General features: G+C 36.2%; 1 protein-coding gene across 6 annotated transcripts in view; it reads right to left on the bottom strand.

Annotated features, from left to right (window-relative positions):
- tup (LIM1_Isl and LIM2_Isl domain-containing protein tup) overlaps positions 1-21,295 on the bottom strand; it is a 194,652-nt gene that overhangs the window by 71,102 nt on the left and 102,255 nt on the right. For all 6 annotated transcript variants that reach the window (XM_090406189.1, XM_090406190.1, XM_090406192.1 and 3 more), the window contains exons 3-4: positions 15,273-15,580; positions 3,863-4,155 (exon numbers count right to left, since the gene is read on the bottom strand). In XM_090406189.1, the coding sequence (XP_090262315.1) occupies positions 3,863-4,155; positions 15,273-15,580 (601 nt within the window). The remainder of the gene's footprint in view (positions 1-3,862; positions 4,156-15,272; positions 15,581-21,295) is intronic.

Here is a 21,295-nt window from a genome sequence, read left to right as displayed (position 1 = left end):
TCTTCCAATCAACAGATATTTCCTAAAAATTGCATCCTACAGATTCAAATTCGATGATAACACAATTTCTATTCATGTTCGAAAATTTTGTCCCATTCACAGCATATTAGTAAATACAACTAGAAGCAGAGAGAAGAACAGAACGTGCACGAGATACTGAATATATTCATCGTTCCTGGACGAGTGACTGTAATTAGTATGTATTTATATAACTCGGTTTCTCAAAAATAGAATGATTAAATTTCTTATATATGATCAATCGCACTTGTTTCTTTGATTATATTTTCCTTGCGTGTTTGCATCTTGTTTGTTTATTTATTTCCCTTTTCCCAGTGCAACAACAGCCCTCGGCAGATCAGAACATATCATTAATGATTAAAGATGTTGACTCTTTCTGGAACTCGTAATTTTTATGTTAGTAGAATGCTTTCGTTGGGTGTTTCAAAGAAGCCCTTTCGTTGGAAATACCTTGGTTTAAATTCCGTTTAGAACACGAGGAACCTTTATTAAGACTTTTCAACTGAAGGTGAGTTAACAGGTGTCATATGGAGGTGGCAATATTTTTTGTCCCTCGACCAGGAAAATCGACCAAAGAACAGACCCAATTTACAGATAAAAATATACATGTAAGCATAAGACCAGTGGCCAATACCAGAATTTCTGTGGAGACAATAAGGGCTTGTATTATTTATAATCCATTCGAGAGATCAAAGGAAATGAAGTACTTATGAAGTTTGAAATTTTTTCACTTTTATATTAAATATACACCATGGAAAATCTCAGTTGTCCTTTATGTTTACCTAAGTTTTTTTTTTAATTTAATAATAATGCATATTTATTCTGATTTCGTTGGAATTGATATTTCACATCAAGAACCAATTGTTCAATAAGACACCACTATTGAACACGCTTTTGGCAGTTCAATCTCTAAACTGCGAACAAATTTTGTATTATTATTATTATTACACGACACCTCCAGGAAGTCGAAAGACTCATCGAGGAAGGGCACCTACTCTACATCTCTCCGTCATCATCTATACCAGCATCATCTACTGCCTACCACCACCACTAGTTTTTTTTTTTTTTTTTTTCATACAGACAATCACAAAAATCCATGTCCATGGTAGGATTTGAAATCTCTGGCTTATCCCTTGGAATAACCTCCCACATTATGTATTTCCTAAAGAGTACGATGTAGATTTGCGAATGTACATCAAGACGTCTTCAAAATGTTCTGCATAAAATTTCATCAGTTCCTGTGTATTAATAGCACAGACAAGAGCTAACTTGTCCACTTTAAAGAACCGGACAACCCTTACATACAAGATATTTCCTTTCCTTTTTAATAGATACACTTGTTTTATTTGGTTTGTCCCGACTTTAATTTTTAGTTCGTTTTTATAAAACGAACCGATAAATGTAACTTACGATGAATGTAACTTGACTTGAGTACAAGCATTTAACGTCATGATAAAAATCACCGACTGAATTCTCTTCATGAATCAAGAAGAGAATAGCACCTATAGAGAGATCCACTTTGCTTATAAGTAGTTAAAATAAATGCTAGAAAAATAAAATTTGGCCTGTTTTACTTGTAATAAACCTAATTCTTATATTGAACTGGAGTGATTACAAATATATACCAACACCACAAGTTAGTGCAATGGAAATTTCCTCCACATATCAACCCTGATGCGCTCTTTCCTTCCTGTGCACCGACTGTTCGTGCTGTACAATGCCAAAGTATAACCTCCAACTGGAGTGATACAGACCAGGTCAGATGAAGGTCACAGTAGCCTTAGGGTAGAGAGAGAGAGAGAGAGAGGTCCGTTCACGTGATCTTCTACTGCCGTCAGCGGATAATTAGCAAGGCAGTAATGGTTCTCATCGGCCTCGTGTTACTGTCGCCACTTAGGGCATAATCACGGGGATGGCTGTTCTCTGTTTTCAGCTTACACTGACCATCTTACTTCCACGATCCAGTGCATTTCCATACAACTGTCACCGTTCTCATTAGGTTAAATTGCTAAGTGACCTTACCTGTTGTCTTATCTATGACTACCCGGTGATAACGATTAAGTTTCAGTTCTTAATAAATTACTATGATGCTGTTTATTTGGTCTTTATGTCGAGAATAGTTCCAACAACATACCTGTTGAAGTATGAACTGTAGGAATTACAAACAGCTCTTCTGGAGCAGTGTTCCACTCTCTCGCTTCTCTCTCAGTTGAATACGAAATCAACGTTCATAGTTCTTCAAGATCTTTTACAAGATCTTGAAGAAGGCGCAATCGAAAATGTATTAAAATATAATAAAACTGTATAACAATATAGATCAGAAGATAAGAATACAGAGTCTAATTTGCATTATTTCATCTTGTAAACAACTGTCATTATTGTACATACGTGTGTGGATAAGTTACCTTCTATTCATTATATGTAAGTGAATCACGTTGAATACAATATTGACGTATTATTGCCCATTCGCACATTTTAATCCTATTCTGTTCCCATCGTTCTGTTCAAAAGATCGTGAAATTCAAATATGATTGTTTGCATGTGAAGATTAGAATCCAAAGTGCAATCAATGGGAGACATCCATTCCAGTGTCAAAATTGCGCAAATTGTAGGTATATACTTGCGTGTTAGTAACATATTTATTTATTGTCTTGCGGGTAATAATTTCAGTGATAAGTTTTAATAAACAACACGAAATTGATTTCATAGGAGCAATTAAAACATTAAAAATTAAAGCAAGTTTTTTTTTATTATTATTTTATATCTTTGTATATCAAAGATGAAATATTTATTGATTCACGGGATTAAGCGAGATAAAGATTTCACTTTTTAATATTGCACAGACCATTTTGTGAAATTAACCTTAACATTAAAATTAACTTTTCTTGATTTTCTCGAAAATCAAGAAAATAATTATTGGTATACAAATGAATGTTGTTCTTTTTCTGTTTTTGACATCTATGAACTTCACATTAATAAACTCGTATATCTGAACTCAATACTGATGTAACAATGAATGACCTTAGTACAAAAAGCGGGGAAATGGTGGCATCTCGTGATTCAAGCACGCAATTCTCTATTTGTTTAATATATATATATTTAGTATATTCTAAACTTTATGCATCTATTCAAGTATATTGCCTCACGAAAAAAGGAAAAATTATATTATTTAAGAGTGTAGGCTAGAAAGTATCGGCAATAGCTTATTTAATTATTTGCCATTTAATTGTGCCATTATTGAGGGATGAGAGCAACCATTAGCATAAAACCTCAATGTTATCTACCTGAGGTATATAATCGGCTTTCTTGATCAATTACCCAAATGAACACATAAATATGCATGATAAAAATGATTAGGTTGTTTGGTCTATATTGTTATAGGACTTACTTTAATAAAAATATTGGGAATGCTTTCCAACTTACTCTTACACTCCGAAATTTAGCTTTGGATTCTCACAGTTTGGCAAGGGAATCCATTGCTCTGACAAATATTGAATCCACGAAGTGGTGAATTCTTCTACTTATTTACCTCTTTTGAAATACAGCCTAAATTTTATGAAAAAGGAAAAGTTGCCTCTTCCAAAGTTCACTACCGCCCCCCCCGCCCCAATTGCAGAAGGGTTTAAAACGTTACTTGGTGAAACAGTTCTGGATCCAACACTAGGTCTGATTGCCTACTTAACCATTACAACATGCATACACACACACACACACACACACACACACGCGCGCGCGCACACACACATATTAATCATTCAAAGTGACATACGACATTTCTTGAGGTAATCCACATAAAGAATTCCACGAATGCTATTTCCTTAGAATACAGCACACATTTTCTTACCTTTTCTTGTGCTTGCATTTGCTTCATCATTATACTCTTCTTCTTGTCCTTGCATCTTTTGTTCTGAAACCACACCCTAATCACACGGGGAGACAGTCCTGTCATTTCCACTAACTGTTCTTTCATAAGAGCGTCCGGTCGAGGATTGGCGGCGTAACACGTACGTAACGTATGAAGCTGTTTCTCGTTCAGGACAGTCCTTACACGTGTGGGTTTATGGTCTGAGTTCTGTTTGTGAACTTGTGGCCTCACCGAATCCCGATTCCTGTTTGACTGCATCGGCTCCGCATTCGCTGTGTTTAGGGAGAGAGAGAGAAGAATATATATTTCAGTAAGGGGATAGATTGAATGACAACACACATATAGTGCATAACACAATTGAGTGCATTGGAAAATTAATGACGTGACTTAAATTTTAACTATTAATATTTTATGATTAGATTAGATCTGGATATGTTTGAAGAACTGCAGGTCACCTATTAGGATAATGGGTGATTCATCAAACGACACGTGGAAAAAAAGAAGGAAAAATTGTTTTTAAGTTAATGGATTTTTATTTATTTTTTTTTTTTTTTGAACAAGTTTAATATTTTTAACACATTCAATGGAATGTTTTGTTTGTTGCAGATAACTAACGTAATATTATTAAAATTACGAAATTATTTTTACAAAAATTCTTAATAAAACATAAGAATGCTTTACACATTATAGTTTATCTAAATATCTTCAGCTCTGTATATGAATATATGCAGCAGGCGTTGATCCAAAAGTTCACAAATACTTACAGACAGGACCACCAGTTTATGGCTACTCGTGTTATAAGTTATTGATATGTTTGTTACTATGATGATGATTCAGTTACGTTTTGCCATTGGCTATTTGTGCTTTTTTCTGTTGGTACATTAAATGTGCAAGTTTTAGAGCTATAAAACATAGTACTGAAAAAGTTGGTATGAAAATTGTCAAAACAAATACCAACTGCTTAAGATTAAGAATTTTTGATGTTTGTGCTTAAGCCGTACAACAATGTGTTCGTAGGTTTCAATGCTTCAGAGTGACCCAGAAGTCCACTCAAAGATTCAAGCCATCTTCAAGGTTTACATATACACCCTCCAATTCATAAAGTATGTTATGGAATTACTAGTTTCCAATTGGACAAATTGTACATTCAACAATATTAGACTGCGCTGTTGAAACGTTGGAGAGATGCAGTAGGACAAAAATGTTTGGACAATGGAACAATTGAGACGAGATTGGAATTGCTTCTTGGTGCCAATTCTCTGGCTCATTCCATTTTGCTTTCTCAGAAGTTGGTGAACAAGACACAGCCCTAGATGGTGGCTGCTTATTCCATGTTGCTGAAGCTTATGGTATTGGGTAAAAAAATTTGATGCAATAACTGAATGCGATTTTAAAAAAAGATATCCCGGCTTGCTTCAGGAGGCTGGAAAGGTCTCTAGAATCAGCATGCACATGTCATATAAACATTAGGAGTTAATTCAATCACTTTGTTTTATCCCTAGTCTGAGATCATTGGGATATCAGCTTTACTTCCTAATATAAGCCCTTAAGCGTTGTACAGGATAATATAACAGTTGAACACTATCTTTCATTTTCTGCATACCGTATCAGGGATGTGACGGTTCCATGCGATGCCTTACACCCCCCTTATGACAGGCACATACTTGTATAACAAAGGACTGAGTCATGAAAATAATGTTGCATCGATTAGCAATTTACCATGATGCTGCCTTATCTTGACTTAATCTATTTCAACAAACCAAATGAGATGAAACAAACATTAAATTTAAAAAAAAACGAAAATTTGAAGTTGAATTTTGATGATTCTTTCTGACTTTAATGCCATGGATTTTTTTCTTCATAAAAACAATCCAGTACGATCCCAAATTGAAGAGAAATTTTTCATTGTTTCATATAACTGAATGTAATTTTAACCGATAATTTTTATTAACATACATCCACTTGGGAATCAGTCGTTATATACGAAGATAAAAAAGAAGATAAAAAAAGTCGCCCACTTTTGTTTACTGTATATGACCAGAAATAAATCACAATGTACCATAAATCGTATGTAGTTAAAAAATTTCGTCTTCACCGAGATGGAGAACAGATCAGACATAGAAACAATATCCTGTCTCTTCGAAGAAACCACAGGTCATTTTAGTTATTTATAAAAAATAATATTGCTAACTGGCGCTAAGAGTTATGAAGAGATAAAAAGGAGGTCACAAGACAGGATGTTGTGATGTGCTGCTATAATTACCAATCTTCGGATTGATGCACCAAAGAAGAATATTTTTATGTTAATAACGACAATTAAAGAAAATCATTTATTGAATGACAGTGTATATAGAATAATAATAAAAACTACATTTAAATTCATTCAATGCAATGCCTTTTGGAGTTCGTTGAAATAGTTTGGTATGTATCGAAACTTGGAGACACACTAATTAGGACAGTCGATGGATTGTCGTGAAGAAAGTTGTCAAAATCAAAGAGTGAAAGCGTGTGCGTGCGTAAGAGAGAGACTATTCGTGACGTAGGACGAAGGATAGAATACTAGTAATCCGAGCAAGCCGCTAAACTACCTCCGCATCCGTTTTAATTAACCGGCAGAACGCACAACGCGTCAAGATCGGATTTCCCTTCTTCCTAAGCTCAGCATGAGAACCAATCAGGTGTGTAAACAGAGACAATGTAGACGCAGCCGGTTAGCCTCCACGGACAGGACGCTGGTCTGGGATACTGGCGAACATTGGGCCTGTGTGTGTGTGCTAACGTTTTGACGTCTTGTCACACACCGAATAGCAAAAGACTGTTGTCCCGTCACTTTCTATCAACCCCCTACAACAAAGAATACCCTTGAACACGTGACTCAGCTCTACAAGGATGAGTGAGAAATAAACGGCAACCAATAGAAAGACAGAGAAAGAGGAAAGCGTAATGCACACACAAAGACGGACGATTCGATTGATAGAGAGACGACATAAGTGAAAGAAAAAGGTAGGTATGAGCAGAAACGGGTAAAAAATAAATAAAAAGCGTTTCTAGCTGCATCTTTTTTTTTTTCGTCCGTTTACTATATTTGCATATCAAAACCTTTAAAACTCTAGTTGGATGTGTCTATGACTAATACTAAGACGTCATCAGCACATTTAAGGTCTTGAAATTAAGTATTAAAAGAGACCGGAGGCCACTGAGGACTTCAGAGTTTGTGATATTTGCAGCAGGGTTTCTGAAGTGAATGATACTTCGCCGGTTATGAGCCTTAAAGGACCTGTCCTTACTAGTGATGATCATACGCCAATAGCGAACAATTCCAATTCAAAGCGAAACAGGTTGATCTCCGAATAGCTGTGTTTAGTTTGCTACGATGCTCCTGTTACACCGAAGGATGTGCACTGAAGCATCCATCCGATATCAATATCCTACGGATGTCAAAGTTCAATTAGTCGGATATCTCATGCGTGTCGCATGACTACAGTGTAACGCTTGCCAAAAAATATACGCTAAGTATTCAGTACGTGGATTAAAGATGCAGTGAATTTTTATACACAGTGGAATTGTTAGTGCAAAATAAGGAATATTGTCCCACGATTTAAGATCCATGACTTACAAATAAGTTTCCCATATATCTCTTGCATGAAGTTCGGCTTGCCAATATAAACACATAAAACGGTGAACATGAGGGAGAAATAATACTAACTGGAAGGTCGTAGAAGTTAAAGGAATTTGTGGAAAGTCACAGATGAAACATCCTGGGGGAAAAAAATCTTATTACGTCATGGTTGTAATAAGACAGAAGACAGAAGTGACCAAGAACGAAAAAAATAAGAACTTCTTTTAAATTCTCAACTTCAGATGCATAGGAAAATCGTAGGGCATTCACATCAGAATCAGCAGGTCGATTGATGTTTTTCCAGCCTTATATAAATAAATATAAATCAACAATTCAGACATCGCTACTGAGAACATCATAAGATGGAGGATCAAGTTAGCGAATACGGGATAGTTCGACATTTCCAGTAAAAGTTAACCGCAACTGAAATTCATTTTTACGACGATTTCCATCAAACTACACGCATAATGGGACAATACCGGAAGTCGCGTTCGTTCCGGCGAGGGACTTCTGTTGAAACCCGTTACTATGGGAACCTAGCCTGTGTGTGTGTGTGTGCACATCGTCACGGTCCGATTCTGCAAAGGGCTCTACTTTTAGCTCGTCCATCAGCGTCGGCGCAATTTGTCCTGCCTGTCAGAACCCGCCCAAATTTACAGTTCTCGATTGTCCTCGTCTTGGTCATCTGAAACAGAGGCCTCTGCTGGTGTGAACCGTACCTAACAGAGGTTCGCGTGCCCTGCTCGCAGCCTGCACAAATTTTCGCTTGCCCTCGTATCCGAATGGGAGCTATTCGTGTGTGGGAAAGGTGCCAGAGGCTGATGCAGTGCAGAAAAGATCTGTCTGTGTATAATTAACCATAGACAATCTGTTTTGTTATATAATTGGGCTTTTTTTTTTAGCTTGTTGAGAGTTCCCGAGGGAAATTATGAAGAGGCCTTCACCACCCACCCCTTATGGTTCGTGACCTAATCCTTTTTTTTTTTGTTGTCGTTGTGTTTTGAAAGAGTCTGACAGGGGACATGGTTCCACCTTAATCCATTCAATCCATAAATATCTTATTTTCTTTAGCAAGAATATCAATTTAAGAATTAACAATATTATGAAGGTAAATATAGAATAAATGACAGACTGTCTCACACATTTCATCATATATAAGTGACATCTCGACTCCTCATAGCTTAATATTTTTTCCCCCAGAATGTTTTATCTGTGACTTTCCACAAATTCCTTTAAGTTCCACGACCCCACATTAGAAATTTCTGATGCATATCATTCATGGTTTTATATATGAATTTAAATTTTATAAACACCGTACAAAAATAAGATCGAATAATTACTACAATATCACATGTTAGAATTTAACAAACTAGCAAATGCAAATAAAGTCGTTCTATATTTTGTACCAATCGTTTTCACAATCACGTGATTTCCAGACATTTTACATTTGAGTGAAATATCCTCTCCTCTTCAAGTATCAACGCATCTTTCTATATCATGATACTGCTACAGAGAACGCATTATTATGCAAATTACTGCCACTACTTAGCCAACTCAATTGATAGGCAATTAAAGTAAGTGAATGCATTACCTGATGACCTCAAGGTATATTAGTTTAGCGCGTATGTCTCCAGCTACTCAGGTATCAGAAACATTATAGAGGAATTCCCATGTAGCTTTCGCATCTTAACTATTTCATCATTCTCTCTGTGAATAGATCATCGTGCAATCACTTCTCAAAGACAGAGAAAGATAGCGAACTGATATTCCAGATAAAGCATTTACGAAACTTTAGTAGACTCTTTCCCATTTGAGCATTGGGATTTCTTTTCTCGTGCTCCTGCTCTGTCGTCTAATAATAAACAGTGTGTAATCAGAATCAGTTGCTGAAGAGAAATGTTACCTACTAATCTTAATATATTTTGAGATGTTAGTAGCTGTTTGAAAGATTATAATACTCTACTAAATTGAGTATGACACACACACACATACACCGTATACACTCGTCTTGCAGGGTAATAAAGTTTTGAAAATATATACACTTAAGTGCAAAAATTAGTTTATCGAATCCTTTTTATTTTCTTAAACTTCAAATGAATGCTGTTGTAATTTGGCAAAGATTACAGATGTCACTCTCCTGGACAGACGTTCTACTAAACAATCTTCTTAATGTTGGAGGTTTAATGGATTTTTTACAACCCTCAGAAAGGATTAAAAAGAATTTAATACTTCCTATATTTCGTCCTAGTCACTAAGACATCTACGGGGAATACAAAAATAAATAATGTAACATAACACAAATATCATACAATATCATATCATACAAATATCATTAAAAAGTACAACCTACACACAGCATATAAGCCCCACCGCAAACTTGCTACCCTTATCCGTTCTACGAAAGATCAGCTCCCTCCTCTCTCTCTTTCTGCCTGGAGTTTACAAAGTGCCCTGTTCCTGTAAGCTGGTGTACTTTGGACAGACAGGCAGATCAGCATCCATCCTCTTGGAGGAACACAAGTCTTACATCTGTAAACACAACTATGGTCATTCCGGCTTGGCTGACCATGTCTTGGACACCACCCACAGAGTATCATGGAAGAAAACCACCATGCTCCATCACAGCAAATTCAAGAAAGAGAAACTATTTTTAGAAGCAGCAGCAGCTCTTAGAAATCAACCAAATCTTAATAAATACGGTTGCATTAAGCTTCCGAAAATTTGGGAAACACTCATCACCAGAGATCCTACTTTATATTCCAGGCCACTTACAACCGCCTTAGAGGGCGCTCCACCTAGATAGGACTTTAGTGTCAGCCACGTGGTTGGGCTTAGTATTGTATGATATTTGTGTTATGTTACATTAGTTATTTTTGTATTCTCCGTAGATGTCCTAGTGACTAGGACGAAATATAGGAAGTATTAAATTCTTTTTAATCCTTTCTAAGTGTTGTAAAAAATCCATTGAACCTCCAACATTATGTCTTCACAGCACTTAAGCCTCTATACACGAGTAAACAGTCTTCTTCTTCTTCCCTAGGCCTGCTAAACAGTGATAAACAAATAGTTGTTTTCTCCAATTTCTGCTTTGAAAAACGCATTTAGTTCTTATGTAGCAGTCTTATATAGCGTGTTCATCTCGTTCTCTGACTCTACCCATAAACTTTTTTCCCTTCGAAGTTCTGATGCATCCCATTCAATTGTTCAATGGGTTTCAAATCGGCAAACTTAATTTTTTTCTTCTACACTCCAAAATCCCGAACCTGTTGGCGAATGATTAGTAATATGGCATTAGAGATTATCGTGTTAATAGTCAAATTGCTTTTTTTTCCATGGAAGAGCCACAGTGGGTAATATGGAATTTTCAAAATGACAGTATAACATAACATCCGGGGTTCATTTTTGTTGGCACTGCAACAAAGAGATCTAATCCAAACCCAGAAGATGCAAATATCGCACTTCGCAGATGCAGTTGTCATTGTTTTAAATTACGACTGAAGAAGATAATAAGATTAGAAGACCATCGTATGCTTTCTGTAAATTGGGTGTATTATGAGGGCCGTTTGAAAGCGATGAAAAATTCGCTATTGATGGAGGACATCCTGCCACTTCCGAACGAGACCGATTAACTTGAAAAGCCTTTATAAAGATTCCTAGGCGGGATTGAAACGAAGTTTTTTCAATCAAAGGACATCGTCAATACCGAATGAGTACAGGTAGGGAAAATAACATTCTTCTAGCAGTCCCCCATACTCAAACACGTCCGTCTGACTTGAAGACGATGGATTCTGGTTTGTCACTCCGTACCACAACACATTCCAACGGTCTGTTTCCCAGTCATAGCGAAGACTGCACGATACAATTCAAACTCCTAACATCTTTTGGCACGTGCAATTGCGGCCATGTAAACCAAAGCTAACGGGTAATTATCCTATTTCTTTTAATATTTCTTTTTCTTTTACTAAACGCAGTCGCTTTCAAATATTTTATCTTTGATTCATTATTTACTTCGTCTGGAAAACAAACCATTTTCTTAGTCTATGCATTTTCGCAGACCTAAACATTATTCGTTGACCTGTCAACAGTAAGAAGGACATTAAAGTAATTTGGTCTGTTCTGCATTAAAAGATATATATTAATATACAGATAGCAAAAACATGCACAATGTAATCTGGACTAGCAACTCAATTTTTCTGGTTTATTTCAGAAGTTAAATTGTGTATGTTGTTAGTATACGATGAGAGAAAACTGTTGAGTACGGGAAAGCCACCTAATCTTGCAGACATTGTTGAACTGAGTGCAAAATACAATTTACAGTGCTCTTATATCAGTAGAAACCATTTGCTGGAAGTTTGCCAAATCCTCTGGATGAAAAATATATTTTAAAACACAGCCACTTTATTTCATATTAGATCAATGAAAGCACAGAGAAGCTGGCGATCAGCATCGTCGCGAACAATATTCCGTGTTGATTTAATGTATTTCTCTCCCGCTAACCCATATCGGATTGATGTTACGTGTTAAAATAGCAAACTGTGGGTGGATGAGATGGGTAGGGGTGGGGTGGGGGGGTGGGGGGTAGAGAGAGTAAGTTTCTGTGCAAGAGCGTATTTGGATAATGAATGCTGATAGCAATCTTTGCTAGAACGTTTTATCTCAACACAGTTTACTCTCCAGTATCAGCAACATGAAAAATTATTGCTTCTACCACACAAGCAAGTGTGCACTTAGCCTTCATATCAGAGATGGATATCTCGCTTAAACGATAGATCAACAACCGCTCGAGATAGTGAATAAACATCCTTTCTTGAATAAAAATTTTTCAGCTTTGATAAACTGTTACTATTTTCTCTTCGTTCAATCTTGGCTTTTTTTTTTATTTATTTTTTTTTTTATTTTCATTCTATTTCTTACTTGCTCTCTATTTTCGCGTAGAAACACTATCGGTATCTCTCACTTGTTTATTTTCAAGCCCAGCGCGCTTACGTAATATTTCTTAGTTCTGTTCAACGCGCCGAAACTTTTCTCCGAGTAGGTTAAAAACATGCTTGGAAGATGATAAACATGATTGGTTGCGAATAAGAGTTGGAGAGAGTAAAAAAAAAAGGAAAGAAATGGCGGTGTAAAAAACTACGTGAAAGATTTCTGTTATATCGGAAATGGAGTGTAAATGAACATGGAAAAGTTTCGTAGGAATTAGAATAAAAAAAAAAAAAAAAAGAAACACGTCTTTTTGGAAACATTCAGTGGGTTTTCAGACTTGTTTCCATTATTTTGTCAACAACCGACATTTCTAGAACAAAATAAAAATAAAAGGTAAAAATTAATTTGCGAAGTCAAATTGCAATTTGTAATTGTGGATATATATATATATTTTTTTTTTTTTTTTTTTTTTTTTTTTTTTTTGAGGGGATGGGCGGAGTGAAAGACTTCACATCCAGAGGGAAAAGAAAATAACCCATTTGGATCATTTAGAAACATTAACCTCTTAACATTTCGTTCTCCACTCGAAAAAAATAAAAGAAAATAAGAAAGAAAAAAAAAATTACGAAAACAAGAATCTAAGGGAGTGATTCAAATGTTCTCAAAATAAGACGATAAAATGGAACAGGGTGATCCTACTCCTGATGTGTCGTTACCTTCAAAGAGGTTCCCTTGAGAACGGATGTGCTGGTTCCAGAGAGTTTTCTACTTCGTCAAGCAAGCCTTTGGAGATTTTAATGGCATTTTCTCTTCCCAAAGTTTTCAATTTTGAGAAGAGAAAAAAAAAATCGGAATGAAGCGTAGATTATCTCCTGCAAGTTATAAAGCACCCGAAATTGTCACAGCTATAAAAGAACTCGTTATATTTCCTTCCTGATGTCGGTGACAAACGTTTCACCAATATGTTGCTAAATTTTTATTATGCACGGTGGTTTAACTTTTATCGTATTACTTTCATGTGAAATTAGGGAGATAATCACTGATCCTACTTTAATGTGATGAAATATTAGGAATATATGAAGAGTAGAGTGCTAGTGAAGTTTATAATTATCTTAAGGCGGTTAAGGAAACGTTTGGTATGAAGGGAATTTAATCACAATAAGACAGAGTGGAACACAGTAAAAATAGTTGAAACCATCCGAGAAGAAGGAAGAATATACAGCTTGGTTTAGTTCTGGAAGAGAGAATTAGGGAAAAGTATGAAGTTAGCAAGTGGCAAGTGAATAAAAATTATACATAAATGTGCGTATTGCAATAGAATTTCACCTGAGATTAACCACTCGTTGAAGTGTGATAGGTTAGCTCAGAATGAGAAGATAAAATCGTGAGGTAGTACTAATGACAATCTGATGAAATGTTTTAAGGATCTTCTGATAGAGGAGGAGGGGGGAATAGAGAGAGAGAGAGAGAGAGAGAGAGAGAGAGAGAGACATAAATGGTGATTTGAGATTGCAAAAGTTGGATCCTTTTTCTGGAAGTTGAGGTAGAAGATTCCTTGGAAACCACAGAATGGGAAAAAAGCTGCTCAAGGAGAATTATCCATGAAACTGTGGAGGTGATCAGCTATTGAAGATGAAAACCAGAGGGCTAACTCAAACTCCAGAAGGAGATGCAACTCCTGATAATTGGTCATTATTATATGCAACTTATTTTTAAGAAAAGTAATAAGAATGATACTTCATATTACAGATATTAGTGCGATGGCCTCCATGACCAGGTTAAAGAATAAAATTATAACTACAATTTCATATAACTATCTCCCGTCAGTAGTAGCAACGATTAAACTACATCGCAGCGGGAGATAGTTGTTGACCTCTAATCCAGTTATATTAAATGACAGTGAAAAGTCATATGACAGAATCTATCAAGAACCAGATGCACCGATGGAAAGCGGAGATTCTGGAGCATCCATGCAAGGCATGGGTTCTTGTGATTTTGACCTAATAAGAAAGAATCTCATTGAGAATAACATGTTCTACTGCATGTTGGAGATCGTATGCAGCATCAACTGATCCATTGCAGATCCTTCAAAACACTGCTGTGCAGAATGACTTCACGTCTCATCAACCATATGGAAAAAAGATTATTTAGATCGCCAATGATTATATTAAAGGAATACAGACTATCAGTACTTGAAATAGTAACTTCTTTGAATCCGTAACTTGCAGATGCAGACTGTGGAATGTCGAAACGAAATCAATTAGGGCAAAGGGATTTAAGAGGATAGTGGGATAGGCAGAATATTTGAAAATTGAGTTTACGGATTTATATCACCTTCAGGTAGTGTCTTAAATTGAAAGAAGATACAAAATTTTCAACTGAAAAGGTGTGAAAACTGAAATTAAATCAACCCAAATTTTAATTTATCGTAAATTATCTAAACGCTTGTAAAGCTTCGACAATTAATGATATTAGTAATTGTTCAAAGCTCAGCAGATGAGAAATATTCTCTACCTGTCGAAGCCATTACAATATTAGCGAACTATCGACTTCCAACTAGAATATTTTTTTTTGGATTAATAGCAGACTCGTTCCTGTTTTTTGGCTACACAGTGTCCCTGTAGGCTCGCCTCAGTGCAATAATGCAAAATCTAGCCATATAATGAAAAATACGTCAAATACGTGATATACAGAATGCTCGCATCAGCGACACATTTGTTGTAACTTCGTGCTTCTATGCAATTCAGAGTTTGGTCCAGTTTAAAGCGTATGCTAAATAGTGTAGGTCAGAAGAAAATGCGAAATGTTTTTTTTTTTGTTTTATTTCTTACTAACTGCTATTCTTACCTGCCATTTGTAACCCCGACTTGCCATTGCTATTCCCATTCGTAGCTCCATTGCGTCCAGTTCCATTTCCCACGCCATTTCCGTTAGTATGGCCGTTAGGGGTGTTAGTTGTTTTATCTGCAACCTCGTGATCCGCTTTGCAGAAGAGGCCGTCTTCCCGAAGAGCAAATTCATCCCCGGGTATGAGCTGCCGAGAACAGGCAATGCAGCGGAAACAGTCGATGTGGTATATCTTACTTCTGGCCCTCATGACGAAATCGTTTTTACTAAAACTAAGGCTACATTTGGCACACTTGGCCCCGAATAACCTGCAACGAGAAAAACAACACAACTATCACCAGACAATAAAAGATATGTTATTATGTCGTTTTAAATTAAATGCCTCAATTCTTCCCTTGATAATAATAATAATAATAAACAATATAAAAGGCAACATAAGCGATTTTTTAATGAAGAACCGTCAAGAACGAAGAGGATTAAGAATGACGTGTTTTATTCGTATTAAAAAAAGCAAATACTAACAAACAGTTGCCTTGACTTGAGAAATCGTAATGCTGTATCTTTACTTAGTAATATTGACTTAGCGAACTAACTTAAATAAGTCACATTCGACTGTTTAAGTAGTCATCGCGGTAGTCACTGAAAAACCGATCTTCGACTTTCAGGGACTGAGTATATCGAAGTATTAGACGTAAGTCATCTCGGTGATGAAGGCAAAACTACTGACATCTCGGAGGTGTCAATGTCCAAAAATAGATTGAGAAAAACAAGATTTTAGCGAACAATGTTAAAGGCAATAAAAGAAAATATAGCTTTGTTCATATATGATCTGAGTTTCCCTGTTCAGTCGTTTCCGACCATAGGTGACTTTGTAGGTTTTGCCCAGAAAGCATTCCTGGAGAGATTTTTTACAGGGTAGTTCACCATTGCTTTCCCCAATCCTTCAATTTTTTATCAGGACTCGGGACCGGCAATGGCTGGCACGTATTCATGACTGTAATCCGTGTGTGTTCATGGGGACGAAAAACCGAGTTTCCAGATGGAAAAAACCCTACCTCCGTATGAGATCAGCTAACTCACCTTAAGTCCAAAGAGACCAGGTAAAGGTTCCTCACGTCATGGACGGGAATCGAACCCAGGTCTCTTTCCGACCAAAGGGCTTCGTCAATACCGACTGAGCTACGGAGGCTTTTTTTTTCATATACATACATACATACATATATATATATATGCTTACTAAAATAACAAATTAAACAAATCCAAAGCTTGCTAATATAGAAGGAATCCATTTCAGCTCCAACATGTTCGTAAGTATAGGTCTATACATAAAAATGTTCCATTCAATGGTAGATAAGTGTTTTTATTTAAAATATTATAAAAATAAATATCTTATGAAAACACCATTCAGTCTAATATAAACAAATTAATAATAATAAATATCCATCTGTGTGTATAAAAATGAACAGGTGCCACCTCATTTATTAATCTTTTTTAGGCACTTTTTGGATGTGAGATCTCAAGACGCCGGCTAAATTCAAATATGCAAATATTTTGTATATTTTGGAATTTTCACAGCTTCACTTTCTTTTTTTTTTTTAATGTGAATCCCATTCACAAAACGAGTGTCGTCTACAGTACATTAAAACTAATACCATGAATAGAGTAGATTATCCGAGAATCCTGCTCTGCAGACCAAATATATAACTTTTGTTGACAATCCACTTCAAGTCTCCCATAGGATGTGGGAGCCAACTCCCTCTTCCATTGTAGAAGAGGGGAGGGGGGGAAGCGCAGTCCACTCAACCAAATAAATTAGCAAATAAAAAAATATGTTACGTAAATCAGAACACAGCAGCAAATACCATCGATAAGCGTTCAAAAATAGAGACATTACATAGATAAAGAAGCTTTTTGAGATAAACAAATAATACAATATAGTAGTAGCTTGAATATCATAGTAGTAGCTTGAATATCAATTTCTCTCTCATAAGCTGTGCTTTCTCTCAGCACAACCACGGCATAATCACAGGTTCTTCACAACATTTCAGCTTCTCATGGAACAGTCTGGTGTAGAACACTCACTAAGTTAAAGGTGAGTTAGCTGGTGTACACACGAAAGTGGAAGGGTTTTCTGGCTTCCAGCAAAAGGGACAAACCAACCAAGGGACACATCAACTAACGAGCATAATACACCAATCTCACGGACTTAGCGAAGCGCTTTGGTCGGAAAGACCTGGGTTCGATTCCCGTCAGAGACGTGAGGAAAACTTTATCTGGTCTCTTTCGACTAAAGGTGAGTTAGCCGGTCTCATACGGAGTTAGAGGGTTTTTTTCAACCCGGAAACTCGGTTTTTACGTCCCTAAGAACAGGCAAACCTGCCCCTGAACACACACGGATCTACAGCCATAAAATACATACTTAATCCCTCATTAGGAGGCCCCAAGCAGTCATAAGGGACGGTTGAAGAAGGGGGGTTGTTGCTTCAACCATAATTCCAAACTATGTGTGTGTGTGTGAGAGAGAGAGAGAGAGAGAGAGAGAGAGAGAGATCGCATTTTTTTTTCATGCCAAATATCAAATGAAAGTATGCCTTTATTTATTTTGAATCATTGACTGTTCAAAACACCAATGCAATGGTAATGCGGTGTGGTTGCAAATGATAAACATTCAATTCAAACTGTAGAAAACAGAGAAAGCAAATGATTTAGACCTCTGTTAACCAAACAATTAACTTTGGAAAATAATGAAAGTTGTTTTCCAAAGTTAATCTATATGAATTCATTAGTCCAAGTAGTTTCAGCGGAAAATTACACAAATTTCAATATTTCAACTTATGTATGTTGCATACAATAATGTTATCAAAATGAGTAACCACAAAGTATTAGCTGAGAAATAAGGAAAGGAAAAAATAGCAGGATGGAGAGAAATTTGCCAAAAACGAATCGTTTACGACAGAAATAGCAAAACATGGAGGGAAAAAAAAAAAAAAACATTCAAAAAAATAAAGTAATTTGACCCGCGTACATCTGTACTATATACCGATGCGAGAGCGGATTATATAAATTAATCTTTGTTCATATTCACAGACGATTAAATTGCTAAGTACCTTACAAATAAAAACGTGCAAGCAATAAAAAAAATTGCAAATTATCTCGGATGAAGTTCCATATAAATAGATAGACCACGAGCCGAGTAATTTCTTTAGTACAACACACCCATTTATTATATCATGTTCGGAGTCAGAATAGTTCATGCAAGTGCTCCCATTACACTTTTCTGATGGAGTTGAGGTTGCTTTATCACCATCATTATTAGTGCACTAACTATCAGCACAGATAAACAGATTAGCTCATGCTAAATTGCCGTTTTCCAGCAACCAACAGACTGAGGCAGTTAGAATGCAATTAGTGCAATTGTTTTAGCTCATTGCAAAGTTTTATTTAAGAGCAATATTCAAGGGCGATTAGATGCACGCTAATTTTCGGTTACTATTTCCAGATAAGTGTACTTTTTAGATTACATATATAAAACCTCGTTTAATATTTTCCCATTGTTTTGTTTTTTAATTATTATCTGGCTTGTTAATAAACCAGAAACCGGAAGAGGAAATGTGCATTTTCATTGTTGATCTGAACTACAAGCAAGACTGGGCATTGTTTAAATTTTCATTTGTGTTTACTGTATAACTGCATTATTTAGATTTAGTTAAAATTTTTACTGTTTACAGCCTGAACAATCAAGTGATGCTGTGAAGATCGACAAAAATCCCCTACCCCTTTTTTTAAGATGGATTCTTCTTTACATTTACGACAACAACAAAAAAAAGTTATTTAAATTTAAAAACTTAATTGACTATCGAACTTTATTTCAAGTATTCGAATAAAACTGAATCTGTAACGTATACACAGAGAGTGAATGTATACCTTCTTAAACAATTTGGCTATATTCCTATATAGGAAGGGTTAATAAATACGTCTTTTACCCACTTACCAAAACCAAATAACCAAAACTAAAGAATTTATAAAGGTTCGCTCATAAGTGGATCCAAACTATTTTTGAAGTTATCTCAAGTTTAATATATAATCACTAATCATTTATTATCCAGAACAACGTGATATAAAAGTACTGAGAAAATTTTATTTTCGGTATTCACCCAAATTTTTGCTTAAAAATTTCATAATCCCTAGTTGACTTTTAATGCATTGTAATGCACCTTACCAGTTGGACTTCTCTACCCAATTCATGAACACCATTACTAGGCTGTGAGCCGTGATGCACTGCAGTCATCAGATATTACGACTGAATGGGATATCGGCATTTTTATGTGGGTAAGTGCAATAAAGATAAGTGAGCCAGATAGGCATGATTCTATCTGGAAAATAAAATTGTTTGTTTGGAATATCCTTAGAATGTGTAGTGTTAACATTTAAGTGTTATTCACGCACACATACGAGCTGAAAAACATGACTGAAATTAACTTTTGATTTTTTAGCTTCTTCCTTTTTTGTCTTTTTCTTTTGCAAACTGCATCAAAAAGACTTACTTCTGATTTACTCCATAATAACAATGAACTGTCAAAATCATCACGAAAATGCTACAAACAAATAAAGCCTATTTCAGACAATAATATATAGTGTTATTGTTAAGGCCCACGAGATGGCGATTTTGTCTTCCATACTCTCTTCCTCCGACGCCTATTAAAATCGCTGATAGTGTTGGACCAGTTATCAAAATAGTTAAGATTGGAGTTTGGCTATTCCCATTGTTTTCAAATGTTTGTTAAGGTTAATCGGCCTCATCTACTACAAAAATAAGTGGAAATTGATATTGGTTAGAATCATGGCTGAAGCAACTATGGACAATATATTATATCTTTTAATTCCACGTATTCAACGACTGGCGAATACATGCAGTTAAGATTAAAATACATAATTGTTGCAAGGCGAAAACCAGAGTTTCTGGGAGGGGGAAGAGCCCTGAAATTTCAATTAAGGTTTTCACATTTTAAACAATACCAAATAAGGAATGAAAGAAATAATGAAATAAAAGAAATAATGAAATTTCAAGCCGAATTGATTGATGTTAAAACTCCTTAGTACACAGTTAACAACAACAGAGATTATATTGGGGAAAAAAAAGGAAAAAAAAAAACTTTTTCCAGTGGCATTCGGTAAAAGTCTGTGTCCGTGGTTATTGTAAAAGGGTAAGAAGTTTTACATCGGCGAATTGAATTTGTAATTTTCAGTCATTTGTATTTGGTTTAGCCTCCGAGAAAACGCTTGGAACTAGGACCAATAGAAACTTCGACTTCAAACTGAAAATGAGAAAGAGAGAGAGAGAGAGAGAGAGAGAGAGAGTAGCTCATCACGTAAAAAGCACCCAGCAAGGATTTTGCTGTTTTATCGCTTCGTCTTATGACGGAGCGGAGGGAATACGAGGGACTAAGACCGGAGATGTTTCAACTTCTGAGTTGGCGAGATGTACATATGGAGTTTTACATACGAACGCCACCACCGACACCGCAGCGCTGGAGCATTATCCCTCATTATCGGCTTTACGGCCTCTGGGTCTCTCCACGTACGGCTATACTGAGGGGAAAGGAGTATACCGCTATAGCCAGTACGTTTGGCATTCTCTCGCTCTCCGCTGTCTGCATACCGAATGGAAGAGTGTAGTTAAAGAAGACGGCAAACAGAAGCTGCAGAATTACATCAAACTCTTGCAACATTAAATCTGCCGTGTTGGTGGAGTAGGCACACTGAATTATTCAACAGTTTGTTTAACATCACCGGTAGAGGGAGAACAAACAGTTCCCCAGCAATCTAGGTCTCCGCTCCTATTAAAGCCTGACATTATGCCGAGAGCAAATGATAGAGCTCAGCCACTCTCATCTTGGTGATGTCATTATAGAGAGCCAGCCAATCAAGAAATTAGCTGCCGTAGGTGCTCTCTCTCTCTCTCTCTCTCTCTCTCTCTCTCTCGCACACACACACACACACACACACACACACACACACACACA

Source organism: Typopeltis vanoorti, chromosome 16 (assembly GCF_054136105.1).
Source record: "Typopeltis vanoorti isolate ZY-2024b chromosome 16, IOZ_Tvanoo_1.0, whole genome shotgun sequence".
NCBI lineage: Eukaryota > Metazoa > Arthropoda > Arachnida > Uropygi > Thelyphonidae > Typopeltis > Typopeltis vanoorti.
The sequence above is the reverse complement of the archived record's forward strand: the minus strand, read 5'-3'. Positions and strand labels throughout refer to the sequence as shown.